The 19,864-nt window shown below is 40.9% G+C and overlaps 1 protein-coding gene across 2 annotated transcripts in view; it reads left to right on the forward strand.

Moving 5' to 3' along the window:
• rtel1 (regulator of telomere elongation helicase 1) overlaps positions 1–19,864 on the forward strand; it is a 68,730-nt gene that overhangs the window by 35,489 nt on the left and 13,377 nt on the right. For both annotated transcript variants that reach the window (XM_061973310.2, XM_061973315.2), the window contains exons 21-26: positions 5,258–5,335; positions 5,408–5,554; positions 9,425–9,540; positions 11,492–11,615; positions 12,836–13,001; positions 17,672–17,814. In XM_061973310.2, coding sequence (XP_061829294.2) covers positions 5,258–5,335; positions 5,408–5,554; positions 9,425–9,540; positions 11,492–11,615; positions 12,836–13,001; positions 17,672–17,814 — 774 coding nt within the window. The remainder of the gene's footprint in view (positions 1–5,257; positions 5,336–5,407; positions 5,555–9,424; positions 9,541–11,491; positions 11,616–12,835; positions 13,002–17,671; positions 17,815–19,864) is intronic.

Consider the following 19,864-nt stretch of genomic DNA (forward strand, 5'->3'; position numbering starts at 1 on the left):
CTTGCAATAGGTAGGATGAAACATATTGCTCTGTCCATTCTTCCTTGAAACGTCGGTTTTCCCTGTCCACCTTTCTTTTACCAGCCTGAGCCAACTTGGAGCATGCCATTGTGATTTGATTCACATTCAGTGACTGACGAGTGAACAGTTAGCGAAGTAGCGATACGAGACAACTGTGTGCCTGCAGCGAAAGGTTCCATGCACTGTGCACTGCACATGTGTATGACCCAGGTGGTAACAGCCTATCAGCGCGTCGTTGTGATCGAGATGACAACCCATACCCCGGAATTAGCCAATCAGAGTGGCGTTCTCTCGCTCTCTCTCTCTCTCTCTCTCTCTCTCTCTCTCTGAGAGAGAGAGAGAGAGACAGAGTGAGTGAGACACGAGAAGTGTACCGTAAACGAAACGTGGAGATATTTGACTAAAAACAACGAAGAACGTTGACTTGCGCTAGCGATAACTCACAGATGAATACAATTATTATATTTTTTATAATAATTATAATTATAATAATAAAAATTAAAAAAAATTAAAACTTTTTTATTTTATTTTTTTTTTTACTATAATTCGTGCTGGGTCCGGACGGACACGTCGCTGGGTCCGGACATGGACCGCGGTCCGCCTGTTGAGGATCACTGGTCTAGATGAATAAATGAACAGTCAATCAGCATGCTAAATCAAACTATAAGCTACATTCTTGTATGACAACAGAATGGCTAGCAGAACAGAAGGCAGAGGAAACTACACCTTTTCATTTAGTTGAACTTTACACATCACAAAAAAGGTACATTCAGATCGCTAACGTTGTTAGCATAAATGAATGGGATTTAACATAGAGAAAATTAGCATCACGGCTAGCGGAGAAATATTTTGGGTTCATTATGAGACTGTGGTGGTACATAAACCTAGCTAGCTAGAGATATTGGCCCCAAAATCATTGAACAAGTACAGGAACAGCTAGTCTGCTGGAGTAGTCTACAGTCATACAGTAACAAGCAATATTCAACTTAAATACCATAGATCAAATATATTTACCCCATCAACACTTACCTGACTGGATGAAGTCCTTGGGCTCAAATACTAGTGTGGCCTCAATAGCCCTGCTGTAGTGTGTAGCATGCTGGCAATTATCTGTGCATGTGATGGAAGAATGCACTGCACATGTGATGGAGGAATGCACAGTGCAGGGTTGAAATTCTACTGAGCTTGCATTAAATCAGGTTGTTTTAGCTAATAATCATGCTGCAAGATCTAGCATGTTGCATTCAATGTTTATTCCCATTCATTTCCCATTAATTCCCATGGAAAGTTTCCAACTTTGAATATTCCCGGAATTTTGCAACCCTACATATAAAATCCTACCAAAATAATAATCGATAGCTGCCAAGCACAGCTGTCTTGGTCAACAGCTGACGTCGACCACGTAGCGCGTGATTAAAAAGATTTTGGCAAACCAAACTATTTCAAAACAGATGCTGGGGTTGCTGTTAGGGCCGCAAGGATTCATCCATTAAATCAGCGTTTCTCAAAGTGTGGGGCGCGCCCCACTGGTGGGGAATAGAGACATGACAGGTGGGGCGCGAGGAACGGGAGGAAATTTCACTTTAAATTTTTTTTTTTTTTAATTATATTCTTAGATTTTTTTATTTTTTTTACTATGCTTTCATTTTCTATACACACTGGAAATCACTTTGTGATTCTGTCTGTGAAATCCGCTATATAAATAAATGTAAATTACTTAGTTTTCCTGTAAGCTTTAAATTTCTAGGTAGGAGCGAACGTTTGACAGACATAGCAGCAGTAACTAATGGGGGCGGGGCTAAGCGGAACAAGCGCAGCAAAATGAAAAGCTGTCCCACTGTCAAACGACACAATTGCGAGACGTATATGCGACATTGCAAGTGATCTTGAGTAGACAAATGAAAAGAAAGTCGTTTTGCTTTACAAGTGGACAAAGCTACTGACAGCAATAAAGACTGCCTGTTCATCGCATACGTCCGCTTTGTGAATGGCGAGTCACTGCGAGGATTTGCTCTTTTGCAAATACATGAAAAATAGAGCCACTGCTGATGAGCTGTTCAAGATAATGGACAGTTTCCTCAAATAACACGACCTTAAAAGGGAAAACTGTGTGGGCTTTTGCTGCGATGGCGCATAGACCATGGCAGGGTGAAGAAACGGGCTGCAGGCTCTAATAAAGAGGGTTGGACACACTGTGTCATTCACCGGGAAGCACTCGCGTCAAAGCAGCTCAGCTCCGAACTCAATGAGGTTTTAACAGATGTTGTGAGCGCGGTAAATTTGATCAAAACACGACCACTGAAAGTGCGACTGTTCTCTGCACTGTGTGAGGAAATGGGAGCTGATCATACAGCCGTGCTGTTTCACAGTGAAGCAAGGTGGCTCTCCCGGGGCAAAGTGCTGTCACTTGCCCTGTCTTGCCAAATGCATAGCTCCTCCTTTTTTGCAAAGTGGCACTTTTATTTGATTTATTATTGAACTTGATGCAAGTTATTTGATTTATTATTGAACTTGATGCAAGTTATAACACTTTTATTTGATTTATTATTGAACTTGATGCAAGTTATAACACTTTTATTGTATTTATTATTGAACTTGATGCAAGTTATTTGATTTATTATTGAACTTGATGCAAGTTATAACACTTTTTGATTTGTTATTGAACTTGATGCAAGTTATAACACTTTTTGATTTGTTATTGAACTTGATGCAAGTTATTTTATTTATTATTGAACTTGATGCAAGTTATACCACAGCTGCACAGTTATTTTATTTATTATTGAACTTGATGCAAGTTATACCACAGCTGCACAGTTATTTGATTAATTATTGAACTTGATGCAAGTTATACCACAACTGCACAGTTATTTTATTTATTATTGAACTTGATGTTATTTTATGTTATTGAGTTTGAATGTATACAACTTGATGTTACTTGATGTTCAATAAATTTGAAAATGTTAAGCTTGGCATTAGCGTTCTGTTAGGCCGATGGGGGCAGGTGGGGTTTGAAAACTCCCTCTTGTCCAAAGTGGGGGATGACAAAAAAAGTTTGAGAACCACTGCATTAAATAGAGCCATTTAATTAGGAAAAAGCTTCAATTTGTATTTTGCTTCTTTGATGAATCATTTAATGAATATATCCTGACAGTGTTTGAGCAAGACTGCTCCAGCGCACATGAGAGCAGCCGATAGAGAGAGAGAGATGGTTCAGAAACAACAAAGTGGAAAGAGAGCAAAGGGCCCAGGTTTGATTCTTGAAAAATCAAGAGTAAAAAAAACAAATTCAGTGTTAATATTAAAAAAATTTTAGTTGAAAAGTTATTCCCCGAGGTCAAAAAGGTTAAGAATCCCTGATGTAGACCACAAGGAAATGTTTTGAATGTAGGAAAACAATACATAATATGATCCCTTTTAAATTGTTAATTACATTATCACTCAATTTATCAGTCTTTTTCTTCAGTCTTTTTATTTATTCTCCATTACACAGTTTGTTTGTTTTTTTACTATTTTACCTTTTTTTAATGTGAGTAATATATAGTAATGCTCCCATTGTCAAATTGCAATTGAATGGTAAGAGCATTTATGAGAAGAAAGAAAGTCATTGGAAACATTTTTGTTTTGTTATTGTCCCTAAAAGTTGTATTGAGGCTAGAAAGTGCGTTTTAATTGATTAATTAAAAGTAATGAATCGATAGACTACTAAAATAATCAATAGCTGCAGCACTAGTTGCTGTTAAACTGGCGAGTGACGCTTTTCCTAAAACTGCTTTTGTAATGTAGCGTTGTCATTTTGTGCAGTACGTGCGGCGTCTCTTGCGTGGTTGAACCAGGAAGAGGGCGGGTTTGAATTATTGCGAGAGCCCTCAATGCGGCCGCCTCTCCGTTGCAAACTGCACCCTCTAAAGCAGTGTTTCCCAACCAACCACCAAAAATATCAGTGTCTCTACCACTTGTAGCAGTAATGATAATAATAATTATAATAGTAGGTTATATTTATAAAAAGCACTTTACATTGAGCAAACAACCTCAAAGTTCTTCAGTGTATTAAAAAAATAAAAATAAAAAGATCCATCAATGCATCCATTTTCTACCGCTTATTCCCTTTGGGGTGGCGGGGGGCGCTGGAGCCTATCTCAGCTACAATCGGGCCAAGTCGCCACCTCATCGCAGGGCCAACACAGATAGACAGACAACATTCTCACTCACATTCACACACTAGGGACCATTTATTGTTGCCAATCATCCTATCCCCAGGTGCATGTCTTTGGAGGTGGGAGGGGCCTATCCCCAGGTGCATGTCTTTGGAGGTGGGAGGAAGCCGGAGTACCCGGAGGGAACCCACACAGTTTAATAAAAATAAAAAAAAATAAAAACTAGAACAGCCTAATAGCTAGAACTAGTATGCATATATCTAAAACAAGGCTTTTTTTTAAAAAGAAGGGTTTTTAAGCCTTTTTTAAAAGCATCCACAGTCTGTGGTGCCCTCAGGTGGTCAGGGAGAGCGTTCCACAGACTGGGAGCGGCGGAGCTTAAAGCCCGGTCTCCCATAGTTTGGAGCTCTGTCCTCGGAGGTTGGAGGAGGTTAGCCTGTCCGGAGCGGAGGTGTGGTGTGGAGGATTTGGGGGTGAGCAGTTCTTTGAGGTAGAGGGGATATTTCCATGGAGGCACTGGTGAGTTAGTAGGGAGACTTTGTATTCAATCCTGAGTGGAACAGGAAGCCAGTGAAGGGATTTGGAAAGGGGACAATGTCAAACAGACAAAAAGGGTAGTTTTCCTAAGCGCAAAAAATATGATTAAAGTGGTAAATCTGTATTTTCATTCGCACTTTAATTTTATTGACAGTTTAGTTAAGAAACATATTCTCTATTAATTTAGTTTTCTTTATTTTAATACCGGTACAATGTAATCGTATGTAAATGTACTTTCCGTCAATTATTTATGAGACCCTTCTTATGCTGTATATTAGGTTAGTATCTATTTTTATAATCAGCCTAAGGTTTATGTGTTAGATAATTGTTTATATTTGTGATTAACACATGCTTTCATATCATTTGACAAGGTTGTAAACTGTGAGTAAAATAGATATGTGAGTAAAAGCAAGAGTAAGATGACTAACTCAGTGTTAATATTTGAGAAGAGGAAAAGTTGGGCCCCGAGATCAACAAAGTGAAGAACCCCTGCTTTAAAGGAGATACTGTATCAACATAAGTGACTTTTTATTCTGTATTTTTAGACTATTGGAGGTTACTACGACGCAGTAAATGACTCGAAATCCAGAGGCGGAATCTTTGCAGCAGTTTGTCGAGGAAAGGTGAATGTCCACATAGAACTAGAACACATGCTTCCTACTCTCAGCAGCTCTGAACTTTTCTTTCTGTTGCAGGCTAGCGAGGGTTTAGATTTTGCAAACACGTTTGGCCGTGGTGTTATCATCACCGGACTCCCCTTTCCACCAAAGCTGGATCCTCGGGTCCTCCTGAAGATGCAGTTCTTAGATGAAATGAACCAAAAGAAAATTCCCGGCATGAAGGTGAGATGAGTGCCCTACAGCAAGGGTGTCTAACTCCTTTTCATCGCAGTTATGTTTGCCCTCACACTCAATTATCTTATTACACAATTGCCTATGAATTTGATTATTACATGTTTTTACATACAACATAAAAAAATCTGTAGATTTTACAGTATAAATTTACGGTGGTTTTTACAACATATGACTGGAATGGGAAAAACAGTACCTCTGTTTTTTATGGGTAAACTGGCTGCTCATTTGCCAGAATCTTACTCTAAAATGTCCTGGGTTTTTTTTGTTACTATAAATGGAAAACTTCTTTTTTACGGTTTTGGCAAATGAGCTGCCAGTTTTTTTTTTACTGTAAAAACAACTGTAGATTTTACTGTGTATTACTGTAAATGGCAAAATGGTACCAGAGTTTTTCTACAGTAAAAAACTGGCAGCTCAGTTGTCAGAATTGTATTGTCAAAAAACAGTGGTAGTGTTTTTTCCGTTTACAGTAAAATGCTGTAAAAAAACACAGTAAATTTCACAATTTTACCCTAAAATCTATTGTCGTTTTTTACAGTGTACAATTTGATGGATAACTTGCTTTAAAGTAATAAGTCAAACAGGTAAAAAGTATGTGTTTCTCTTTTAATGGAAATATGGTGTAAAGGTTAAAAATATATGATACCGTAGAGTTAGGGGTGTAACGGTACATGTATTTGTATTGAACCGTTTCGGTACGGGGTTCCGGTTCGGTTAGGAGGTGTACAGAACGAGTTTCCACACGGACATATTAAGTAGCGTAACGCACGTTGTGTAAACAATGCACACCGAGGCACAACACACGGCATGCTAGCAGCTAATGGACTAGGATAGACTGACCATACGTCCTCTTTTCACCGGACATGCCCTCTTTCGCGGAGCTGTCAGGGCGGAGTTTCTTAAATGCCTCAAATGTCCGGCATTTTGAGTTAGGGTTGCTTGTATTTTCAATGTACGTTCAGGGTTAAGAAGGGGTTAAAAACAAAACAAACAGCAGCATTGGTGAGGGAGGGGCAGAGACAGAGAGAGAGAGAGAGAGTTATGATAAACGCGCATGCGTCGCCAGGCTCTGCTTTTTATCCATAGATTTATCACATTTAATTTTTTATTATCTATAGCAGTGGTGTCAAAAGTGTGCCCCGGAGGCCATTTGCGGCCCACAGCTAATGTTTTAAAGGCCCACAACACATTCTAAAAATACTATTAAAATAAACAAAAACATAACAAAAGTGAAATAAAAAAGCTTGAAGGTTAAATGTAATTTAGAAAAAGTTGCAATGTCGACTAATAAAACAAAGCTGTTTTTTTTCTTTCAAACTGTCATTGCTCAAAACATAATATTGAATCAAAATCAATGTTGTTATGAATTATTGACCTATCCAAGGTTCCCATTACTTCACATCAAATATTACACTAAGAAAAATATTTTTGGTGAATAAAATTACCAAAAAATGTATATTTTGTTGTTTTCTTACTGTACCAAAAATGAACCGAACCGTGACCTCTAAACCGAGGTGCGTACCGAGCCGAAATTTTTGTGTACCGTTACACCCCTACGTAGAGTACATGTATTTTTTTCCTCGTCAAGATTGAAAGAATTAATACATTTACCATATTTTCCGGACTATAGAGCGCACCGGTATATAAGACGCACCCACTAAAATTTAGGAGGAATGTTTCCTTCCATATATTAGCCGCACCGGACTATAAGCCACAGATATATACATTGCAAAATTAGTTATTTACACAGAAACGTTCTGTAAATGTATATATACAGTGTCTGTAACACTGCAGTAAAACGGCTGATCAAACAAAACAGAAGTCATGGTCATGAACCCACTAGCTGCGGAAGCTAGCTCTCCAGTCAGATAAACAGACTCAATAACTCCACGGTGATGTTTTGATGAATTTACTGAGGAATTTGTGTAAGTGAAACAATTCAAAATAATGTCATTGTTAGTTAGTAATACTAACACAGACACTCGTAGACCTGTTAGCATATTAGCTAATGCTAGTGTCATTACATCACGATAGTACGTACAAATATGCAATGAAACACTCCTACAGACATCACACATGGGACGCTTTAGTAAGTAAGAATTGTTTTAGTTATATTGTAAAACGTACAAACGTTGCTCGGAGTGATGAATGAAGAATCCTTACGAGTAAAGATGCTATGGATGGCTCAAAGACTGAACGGCACTCCGGTTGGAAAAACAAACAACAAACAATCCCAGTATATGGAAGGACACTGCAGCAACTGCAGTGAGTGAACTCGTCCGAAAGATGGCACCATAGCACAAACAATAAAACACCTCAGTTTATTTGCTTGGTTTTTTCTTGTTTTTTTTAAATCTTTTTATTATGGTCGTCAGTGAAGAAAAATCCATGAATTCCAAAAGGTGCATGGAAAAAATTGGCGGCTTATAGTCCGGATTTTACGGAAGTAATAAAAGCTAAAGTACCTTATTGGCACATTTTAATTCCAGGTTTTCAAGGGCCAAATAAAATGAAGCGGCCCCTGGGCCTTGAGTTTGACACCCATACACCATCACGGCAAAATGGAACATGTTCATTTCTGGCACAGTATTAATAGCATAGCTTAATCCATGTCTCATATATCAGAAAGGTACATAAACTCATTTATGTTACTTGCAATGAAATCCAATACTTTTTAGTGTACATAAGTAGGGTTGCAAAGGGGTGGAAATTTACCGTGGGAAGTTAAGCTCGTGAAGTTTGGAAATTTTGACCATTTTTGGATTATTCAAAGTTGGACAGCGTCCATCTTATTGTGTAGAATAAGATGAGAAGCTTGTAAAAGACTAATGCAATGCCACACACAGATATAAATAGTCAGCTAAACAATCTTTCAAAATATTTGACTGATGGACAAATGAATAGAAATAGTCTAGATGAATAAATGAACAGTCAATCAGCATGCTAAATCAAACTATAAGCTACATTCTTGTACGACAACAGAATGGCTAGCAGAACAGAAGACAGAGGAAACTACACCTTTTCATTTACTATTTGCTACTTGAACTTTACACATCACAAAAAAGGTCAATCGGATCGCTAACGTTGTTAGCATAAATGAATGGGAATTAACATAGAGAAAATTAGCATCACGGCTAGCGGAGAAATATTTTGGGTTCATTATGAGACTGTGGTGGTACATAAACCTAGCTAGCTAGAGATATTGGCCCCAAAATCATTGAACAAGTACAGGAACAGCTAGTCTGCTGGAGTAGTCTACAGTCATACAGTAACAAGCTATATTCAACTTAAATACCATAGATCAAATATATTTACCCCATCAACACTTACCTGACTGGATGAAGTCCTTGGGCTCAAATACTAGTGTGGCCTCAATAGCCCTGCTGTAGTGTGTAGCATGCTGGCAATTATCTGGGCATGTGATGGAGGAATGCACAGTCCAGGGTTGAAATTAAACAAAATTGCATGAAATCAGGTTGTTTTAGCTAATAATCATGCTGCAAGATCTAGAATGTTGCATTCAATGTTTATTCCCATTCATTTCACATATATTCCCGTTAATTCCCATGGAAGGTTTCCAACTTTGAATATTCCCGGAATTTTGCAACCCTATACATAAGTTATTTAAGTTATATTCAAAAATACACATTGCACTTTTTGCCTAACCATATTAAGTTGCTTAACTACAATTTGCAATGGCCAACAAATTTGATCCCAGCTCCTCTAATGACACATTCACATTGTTTGTGTTTATATTTTAGCATTCTGAGAGCTTTCTGGCACTGCTGCTTAACGATAGAACTGATCATTAGTGCGAGGACTAGCAGTGTTTTGACATGTGTTGTCTGCCTTTTGCAGTTCCTTTCAGGGCGGGAGTGGTACCGAGAGCAGGCTTTCAGAGCTGTGAACCAGGCTATCGGCAGAGTCATTCGCCACAAGGAGGACTATGGCGCCATCTTCCTGTGTGACCAGAGGTCAAGTTACAGTGTCACCCTTTTTGCACTCTGTCTCTTTGGAAACCATGTTCCTGAAATAGTCTTTTAAAAGTGTTGCCAGCTTCCCCTCCGAGAACATTCTGTAATACAGTTAGGGCTAGACGTGCACAAGAAATATCGGGCCGATATGAGGAGTTATGATGTCGTACCATGAATCTATAACATTTAAAAATAGCTCAGATTTGGGGGGGGGGATGCTGTTATGAGGCGAGATTACCCGTACTGTGCTGTAGGTGGGTTAGGGTGAGCAAATCAACTTGTCATTCTTGTGGTAAACTTCCACTGAGCTCAGAGTTTAAATTACCACGCTGTCAATCATGTGGGCCTTCTTCACTCTTACATTTTGTGTCACCAAATGTTCTGCATACAATGCACCAGGAGGGGGGAAACATGAAACCTTATCGGCCACCTGAAACGCAAAGAAAGGTGTGCACAAATCTACAGTTAAATCTAAACATAAAAAAATGATAGATAAAAGTAACTTATCGGTAAGTTAATTGTATCGGTTTGAGAAAAAGAAATAGTGTGCATGGTCAAGAAAAATAGATTTTCTGAAGCATATTTTGTATTCGATTCGATTCTTGGTAACAATTCGATTCAGAATCAATTCTCGATTCAAAATCTATACTTTTTTAATAACATTGGATGCCGGTTCTATGATGAACTCCATTCCTCAATAAAATAGATACACAGCTCTGATCAATTTCTATATTACTTCAAAGAAACGTTTTTTTTTTTTTTTTAATCTAATTTTACCAGTGTACCCCGCCTTCCGCCCGATTGTAGCTGAGATAGGCTCCAGCGCCCCCCGCGACCCCAAAGGGAATAAGCGGTAGAAAATGGATGGATGGATGGATAGATGGAATTTTACCAAACATTTAATAAAGTCAAATACAAATAAGGACGGCATGGCGCAGTGGAAGAGTGGCCGTGCGCAACCCGAGGGTCCCTGGTTCAATCCCCACCTAGTACCAACCTCGTCATGTCCGTTGTGTCCTGAGCAAGACACTTCACCCTTGCTCCTGATGGGTGCTGGTTAGCGCCTTGCATGGCAGCTCCCTCCATCAGTGTGTGAATGTGTGTGTGAATGGGTAAATGTGGAAGTAGTGTCAAAGCGCTTTGAGTACCTTGAAGGTAGAAAAGCGCTATACAAGTACAACCCATTTAAATAAGACAACAGGAGAAGTATCCAACACTTCTCTTTTCTAAAGTCAATGTGTTCAGCAGATATAGATCATCTACATCTTCTATATGATTTGTCTGAGTGGCTGCACAGGACAGATTGGAATAAAAATAAATAAATGAATAAAAATCAATTATTATTATTTTTATTTTTTTTTAATTGATGAAGAATCGTCCCAAATAAGAAACATGATTAATCTGAAAATCGAGCCCTAAAATGTTGTGTTACTATAGGAACTAAATATCAGTTGATTATGCCTTTTAACTTAACTGCAGTTAGCTCAGCACGTTTGAAATGTTTCCAACTTTCTGTGCCTTGCATGGGAGGCCCACCTCCACACTTTATACGCTTTGGAATTCATATCTAATGTGTCGTGATAGTGCCCTTTCTGTTTTCATGATTTCCTTTTTATTACGGAAAACACCAGGAGTTAAACAAGCAGAGTAATTGGTATGGTATTCACAGTACAACAACCTTTCATTTTCACCACAAATCCCTTCAGGATTAGACAAACATTGATGGATCGCCACTTACGACGCCCCGTAAAAGGTGGGAAAAGGTAGACGGCGGGGTGGAGGATGAGTTGAAAAAAAGCCGATGTCAGACTGGGCTGGTATGGGGTAGTGGGCACAGACTGGGATGATGTGTGCTTTTGAAACAAATGACAAACATACACTAAACTGAGATGAGTCGTTCAAAAACAACAGAAAAGAACCCAAGAGTAAATGGAATGTGATCTTTCAAAAGGTTTAAAGGTAGAGACGCACAACTGCAGCTTCCATCGTGGGTGAGACCCAGCGTGCGTCTTTATGAAAACTTTGGGAACATAGTCCGTGATGTCTGCCAGTTCTTCAGGGTTGCACACAAAATGGTAAGTTATGGATGAATAGAATTGTCAGGTTTAGACTTAGACTTAGACTTCCTTTTTATTGTCATTCAAATTTTAACTTTACAGCACAGATAAGAACGACATTTCGTTACATAAGCTCATGGTAGTGCAGGATAAAAATGCAATAAAGTGCATATATAAATAAATAAATATATATAAATAATATATATATTATATATATAAAATAAATAAATGTATATAAATAAATAAATAGATTACTGTACAGATAAATATATTGCACTTTTTCACATGCGTCCACGTTTATGGATGTATGTTATATTGTCTTTTTTATTATATTATTTATTAAGCACCGAAATATCTATTAAACAGAACAAGAAGCAAGGAATCAGGCAGAGACAGAGTTCAACGCATGGAGCTGCACACTCAGTTACAGTCTCACCCTACGCTCTGAGGAACAGCCCACGCGCTCCCCTATTTATTCAGTTTGAGAGTTCCCTAGTTACATCGCTGAGGCTGCTTCTAAAGGGAGGGGTCACTCATTATAGAAGCAGCTCAGTTCGCACAATACCTGATTATTAAGAACGGAAATGTGCTGGGGGCCTTGTGATTGCGCCCTGTCTCTGCTTTGTCTGCCTGCTGTTGATACGCCTTATCTTCGTTGAGGTGCTGGTTCGTCCTTGGCTGTTAGCAGGCTGAAAGACAGAAACATCTGCGGCGAGGCAACTCCTAACTTGCAGTGGAAGATAACAAGTTGTGTGCCCTTCCACGAAAAGAAAAAGTACAGCTTGAGCACAATAGATAATAACTAGAGCAACGGCCTTTAATGCACCTTATTGCTTTTTTATCCTGCACTACCATGAGCTAATGCAACAAAATGTCGTTCTTATCTTTACTGTAAAGTTCAAATTTGAATGACAATAAAAAGGAAGTCTAAGTCTAAGTTAAGCATAAGAGTTGTGTGATAACTTCTATATAATTATTCTAAGAAGAATAAAACCATTTCCATTGCCAAAGTCCTTGCTCAAATGGTGCAACTATTGGAAATGTACTTTAATGACTTGGACTGAGACCACCTTGTTTATAATATGGAGTGCAACGCTCGGGGGTTGGTTTTGTGAAATGACTTCCCTTCTTTCTTATCTAACTTGGTAAACAATTGCTTTGTGATTATAGTCAAAAAGTGATCTTGAAACATGACGTAATATGTTGAAACTCAAGTTGGCTTTGTTGGAATGTCCCAGAGGCCCATGTTGGAAAAGACCACTGCATCCGAACTTGCTTCAGAGTGTTCAGCGAGCAGTCGTCAGTCGTCATCTCCTCGGTCCTGTGGCTCCACTTCTTACTTACACACTCAGAAGGCCAAAATGTTGGACTCGCACACCAACACTCTTAAAAGGAGGCGACCTGGTGAGTGTTCAGGCGCTCACTCAAATATTAACACTGAATATGTCATCTTACTCTTCATTTTAATACTTAAACTTTAACATGATAAACCTTGTCAAATGGAATCATGTGTTAATCACAAAGATTACTATCAAGGCTTAGGTCAGGCTGATTACACAAATAAATACTAATCAAATATACTGCAAAAGAAGGGACTCATAAAAGCTGATGAAAAATAAATGTACCGTATTTTCCGCACCATAAGCCGCCCTGGGTTATAAGCCGCGCCTTCAATGAACGGCATATTTCAAAACTTTGTCCACCTATAAGCCGCCCCGTGTTGTAAGCCGCATCTAACTGCGCTAAAGGAATGTCAAAAAAACAGTCAAATAGGTCAGTCAAACTTTAATAATATATTAAAACCAGCGTGATGTGGGCGCGCATGAAGTCGTATATCAACATGGACGGAGCTGCGTGAAAAAAGCCACCCGGCCTCTTCGCGTAAACTTCCCTTAACCACTCGCTCATCTTTTCTTCATCCATCCATCCCTTCGAGTTAGCTTTTATGATGACCCCGGCTGGAAAGGTCTCTTTTGGCAAGGTCTTCCTTTTGAATATCACCATGGGTGGAAGTTTCTGGCCATTAGCATGGCAAGCTAGAACCACAGTGAAGGATGACTTCTCATTCCCTGTGGTGCGAATATTCACCGTACGTGCTCCCGTTGTATCCACAGTGCGGTTCACAGGAATATAAAAAGTCAGTGGAACCTCGTCCATGTTGATAATGTTCTCTGGCCGGATCTTTTTTTCAGCTATCTTGTTTTTACAATATGCACGGAAAGTAGCCAGCTTTTCTTGAAAGTCTTTAGGCAGTTGCTGTGAAATAGTAGTCCGTGTGCGGATGGAGAGATTGCGTCTTTTCATGAACCGGAAACCTGTCGCTTAGTAGGAGCCATTTTGTGGTCTTTACAGATGTAAACACACAAAGGAAATGAAACGTAATATCCGCGCGCTTCTTCTTCTTCTACGGGGGCGGGTGGTTGCTTACAGTAGAAGAAGAAGCGCTTCCTGTTCTATGGGGGCGGGTGCTTACCTTGGCGGTTGCTTGCCGTAGAAGAAGACGCGCTTCCTCTTCTACGTGGAAAATAGATGGCGGCTGTTTACCGTAGTTGCGAGACCGAAACTTTATGAAAATGAATCTTAATATTAATCCATATATAAAGCGCACCGGGTTATAAGCCGCACTGTCAGCTTTTGAGTAAATTTGTGGTTTTTAGGTGCGGCTAATAGTGCGGAAAATACGGTACATACAATTATGCAGTGCTAAAATAAATCAGTTCTAACTAAATTAATAATAACTATTGATATGTTTTTTTAAATAAACTGTCAATAAAATTAAGTGTAAATAAAAATACAGCTTCACCACTTAAGTCATAATTTTTGCGCTTAAGAAACTTCTCTATGAGTTAAGCTCCAGACCTTCTTTTGTTTGTTGAGATTGTCGTTACTGCCACAAGTGGTGGAAAAATGTATTACAACTGAGTAAGACTGCGGCCTATATAGACCACAGTTGAAAAACAGATATTTTTTGGGAGGCCCTCTCGTGGGCATTCACGGCCTAATAACATCCCCTGGCCCTATGGATAAGAAACACTTTGGTGTACATTTTGCATGAATTTTGTATGTCTGCAAGAGGCGTTCCCACATTGCAAATTAAACCACCATCTCCAAAAATATCCAAATTAACTTTTGAAAATGTGCAACGTCTAAATATATATTTTAAAGGTGAACATCATCGCTATTTTTATTTTTCAGACATGGTCAAAATGTAATTAGAGTTAAAGTATCGTCCTTGTAATTTTAAAAAATTACAAGGACGATACTCCCAGAGATGAGTGCCATGTACACAACTCGCTGCCTAAAGCGGGTACACAACATCCTGAAGAACAGATACCACCCAGCACATGGCCTCTTCAACCTGCTACCCTCTGGAAGGAGGTATAGATCAATTCGCGCCAGGGCCACCAGAATGTCTCACAGTCTGTATCCCCAGGCTGTGAGACTGCTAAATGAACAGCCTTCCCCTTTGCTGCCCCAGACCATCTTATTACCTCACTCTGGACATTGCATTGCTGCAACATCAACGTAACACCCATCAGACATCTGACTCTTCCCACCCCCACGTCCCTCTATTCGCCATCTTCCTGACAATGCTAAAATGTAAACTATAGTCAACCTGCACATCAATGCAGTTTCTATGCCGCTGGACAAAGCTCAAACAAAATCTCGTTGTTCATGTATGACTTAAGTGTTATTATGACAATGACAATGAAGGAATTGATTGATTGATTGATTGAAACTAGCAATGATAGTCACACACACACACTAGGTGTGGTGAAATGTGTCCTCTGCATTTGACCCATCACCCTTAATCACCCCCTGGGAGGTGAGGGGAGGAGTGAGCAGCAGCGGTGGCCGCGCCCGGGGATAATTTTTGGTGATTTAACCCCCAATTCCAACCCTTGATGCTGAGTGCCAAGCACGGAGGTAATGGCACCCATTTTTATAGTCTTTGGTATGACTCGGCCGGGGTTTGAACTCCCAACCTACCCATCTCAGAGTGGACACACTAACCACTAGGCCACTGAGTAGGTATTAACATCATGAACATAATATGCTGTAGATTCACCCGGTCACAACATAATACGTTGGCTGGTGTTTCCTCAAATCAAGTCAAAATGTTTCTTTTTCTGTCTGGATTTAGTGGCTGCTGCAATTTCCTTCTGCTCCACCTTGACAAAACAATATTGTGTAAAATGTCAGAAAGGACAAATACACAGAAGTATTTTGAAGACATCAGAGCAAGTAGGAGGGCATTAGACAAGAATTAATAACATATGAGGCTGCGGCCAGCAGCCATAATAATTACACTTAATGTCCATATAAGGACATTAAGTGTAGGGGTAGATGAGATCCGCCCGGAGTTCCTTAAGGCTCTGGATGCTGTGGGGCTGTCTTGGTTGACAAGACTCTGCAGCATCGCGTGGACATCGGGGGCGGTACCTCTGGATTGGCAGACCGGGGTGGTGGTTCCTCTCTTTAAGAAGGGGAACCGGAGGGTGTGTTCTAACTATCGTGGGATCACACTCCTCAGCCTTCCCGGTAAGGTCTATTCAGGTGTACTGGAGAGGAGGCTACGCCGGATAGTCCAACCTCGGATTCAGGAGGAACAGTGTGGTTTTCGTCCTGGTCGTGGAACTGTGGACTAGCTCTATACTCTCGGCAGGGTCCTTGAGGGTGCATGGGAGTTTGCCCAACCAGTCTACATGTGTTTTGTGGACTTGGAAAAGGCATTCGACCGTGTCCCTCGGGAAGTCCTGTGGGGAGTGCTCAGAGAGTATGGGGTATCGGACTGTCTGATTGTGGCGGTCCGCTCCCTGTATGCTCAGTGCCAGAGCTTGGTCCGCATTGCCGGCAGTAAGTCGGACACGTTTCCAGTGAGGGTTGGACTCCGCCAAGGCTGCCCTTTGTCACCCATTCTGTTCATAACTTTTATGGACAGAATTTCTAGGCGCAGTCAAGGCGTTGAGGGGATCTGGTTTGGTGGCTGCAGGATTAGGTCTCTGCTTTTTAAACATGATGTGGTCCTGATGGCTTCCTCCGGCCAAGATCTTCAGCTCTCACTGGATCGGTTCGCAGCTGAGTGTGAAGCGACTGGGATGAGAATCAGCACCTCCAAGTCCGAGTCCATGGTTCTCGCCCAGGAAAGGGTGGAGTGCCATCTCCGGGTTGGGGAGGAGATCTTGCCCCAAGTGGAGGAGTTCGAGGTCCAAGTGGAGGAGTTCAAGTACCTCGGAGTCTTGTTCACGAGTGAGGGAAGAGTGGATCGTGAGATCGACAGGCGGATCGGTGCGGCGTCTTCAGTAATGCGGACGCTGTATCGATCCGTTGTGGTGAAGAAGGAGCTGAGCCGGAAGGCAAAGCTCTCAATTTACCGGTCGATCTACGTTCCCATCCTCACCTATGGTCATGAGCTTTGGGTTATGACCGAAAGGACAAGATCACGGGTACAAGCGGCCCAAATGAGTTTCCTCCGCCGGGTGGCGGGGCTCTCCCTTAGAGATAGGGTGAGAAGCTCTGCCATCCGGGAGGAGCTCAAAGTAAAGCCGCTGCTCCTCCACATGGAGAGGAGCCAGATGAGGTGGTTCGGGCATCTGGTCAGGATACCACCCGAACACCTCCCTAGGGAGGTGTTTAGGGCACGTCCGACCGGTAGGAGGCCGCGGGGAAGACCCAGGACACGTTGGGAAGACTATGTCTCCCGGCTGGCCTGGGAACGCCTCGGGGTCCCACAGGAAGAGCTGGACGAAGTGGCTGGGGAGAGGGAAGTCTGGGCTTCCCTGCTTAGGCTGCTGCCCCCGCGACCCGACCTCGGATAAGCGGAAGAAGATGGATGGATGGATGGTCCATATAAGTACACAATGTAGCAAATATTTAAAAAGACAGCAAAACTCTGCGCACAGAGACTTCAAAAAACTGCGTGCAAGCTAATGCCCAAATGCACCAACCTTAAGATTTGATTTGATTTATAAACCAGAAAAAAAGGAAAATCATTCTAGGTCACCATTATAAACAAAAACAGCTCTAACCATCCATGCATTGTTTTGATTTGCTCTCGTCTTGTCCCCACTCAGATGAAGACACTGCAGTTGCCAGTATTTTCAAACAGTACGAGTCTCAGACTGCAAAAAGTGCAAGAAAAGCAGGAAATCTGTTTGATGCCCTGGACCGTGTTGAGAACCGAAGAGAAGCCAATGGTGCTTTGGGAGAACAGACGGTGGGTGGATTTCTCTGACAGACCCAGGTTTTTAGGTGAAACACATCTTATTGATCCATTTGCCCCAACAGAACTGGGGAAAAAGGGCTTTTGTTGACTCTGGCACATGTTGCAAAAAGACTGGAAATGAATGAACTTATTTCATTGAACTATTTTAAGTCCAGATTGAGAGCACTTGAGATGACATTTTTAAATTGTAACTGTTTTTTACATATTTTTAACAACTGTTCATCTTTTGCTGCCTCTCGGCTAGGACTCCCTTAAAAAAGAGGCTTTTTTCATCTCAATGGCACTTTCCTGGTTACATAAAACAATGTTTCATATGCAATATACAGGTAAAAGCCAGTAAATTAGAATATTTAGAAAAACTTGATTTATTTCAGTAATTGCATTCAAAAGGTGTAACTTGTACATTATATTTATTCATTGCACACAGACTGATGCATTCAAATGTTTATTTAATTTAATTTTGATGATTTGAAGTGGCAACAAATGAAAATCCAAAATTCCGTGTGTCACAAAATTAGAATATTACTTAAGGCTAATACAAAAAAGGGATTTTTAGAAATGTTGGCCAACTGAAAAGTATGAAAATGAAAAATATGAGCATGTACAATACTCAATACTTGGTTGGAGCTCCTTTTGCCTCAATTACTGCGTTAATGCGGCGTGGCATGGAGTCGATGAGTTTCTGGCACTGCTCAGGTGTTATGAGAGCCCAGGTTGCTCTGATAGTGGCCTTCAACTCTTCTGCGTTTTTGGATCTGGCATTCTGCATCTTCCTTTTCACAATACCCCACAGATTTTCTATGGGGCTAAGGTCAGGGGAGTTGGCGGGCCAATTTAGAACAGAAATACCATGGTCCGTAAACCAGGCACGGGTAGATTTTGCGCTGTGTGCAGGCGCCAAGTCCTGTTGGAACTTGAAATCTCCATCTCCATAGAGCAGGTCAGCAGCAGGAAGCATGAAGTGCTCTAAAACTTGCTGGTAGACGGCTGCGTTGACCCTGGATCTCAGGAAACAGAGTGGACCGACACCAGCAGATGACATGGCACCCCAAACCATCACTGATGGTTTGGTTTGCATTTCCTTTGGAAATCGAGGTCCCAGAGTCTGGAGGAAGACAGGAGAGGCACAGGATCCACGTTGCCTGAAGTCTAGTGTAAAGTTTCCACCATCAGTGATGGTTTGGGGTGCCATGTCATCTGCTGGTGTCGGTCCACTCTGTTTCCTGAGATCCAGGGTCAACGCAGCCGTCTACCAGCAAGTTTTAGAGCACTTCATGCTTCCTGCTGCTGACCTGCTCTATGGAGATGGAGATTTCAAGTTCCAACAGGACTTGGCGCCTGCACACAGCGCAAAATCTACCCGTGCCTGGTTTATGGACCATGGTATTTCTGTTCTAAATTGGCCCGCCAACTCCCCTGACCTTAGCCCCATAGAAAATCTGTGGGGTATTGTGAAAAGGAAGATGCAGAATGCCAGATCCAAAAACGCAGAAGAGTTGAAGGCCACTATCAGAGCAACCTGGGCTCTCATAACACCTGAGCAGTGCCAGAAACTCATCGACTCCATGCCACGCCGCATTAACGCAGTAATTGAGGCAAAAGGAGCTCCAACCAAGTATTGAGTATTGTACATGCTCATATTTTTCATTTTCATACTTTTCAGTTGGCCAACATTTCTAAAAATCCCTTTTTTGTATTAGCATTAAGTAATATTCTAATTTTGTGACACACGGAATTTTGGATTTTCATTTGTTGCCACTTCAAATCATCAAAATTAAATGAAATAAACATTTGAATGCATCAGTCTGTGTGCAATGAATAAATATAATGTACAAGTTACACCTTTTGAATGCAATTACTGAAATAAATCAAGTTTTTCAAAATATTCTAATTTACTGGCTTTTACCTGTATGTACAATGTGGGGCAGGGGTCCTCCATTAAAAGTCAAAGTGCTCCAGGAAAATGTCTTCCAGTCCAGAACTTGAAGCTCAAGCTTGGTTGGAAATCCCCAGAAAGCAGCTCAGTTCTTTGATGCAAGAT

This window comes from Nerophis lumbriciformis, linkage group LG01 (assembly GCF_033978685.3).
Source record: "Nerophis lumbriciformis linkage group LG01, RoL_Nlum_v2.1, whole genome shotgun sequence".
Taxonomy (NCBI): domain Eukaryota; kingdom Metazoa; phylum Chordata; class Actinopteri; order Syngnathiformes; family Syngnathidae; genus Nerophis; species Nerophis lumbriciformis.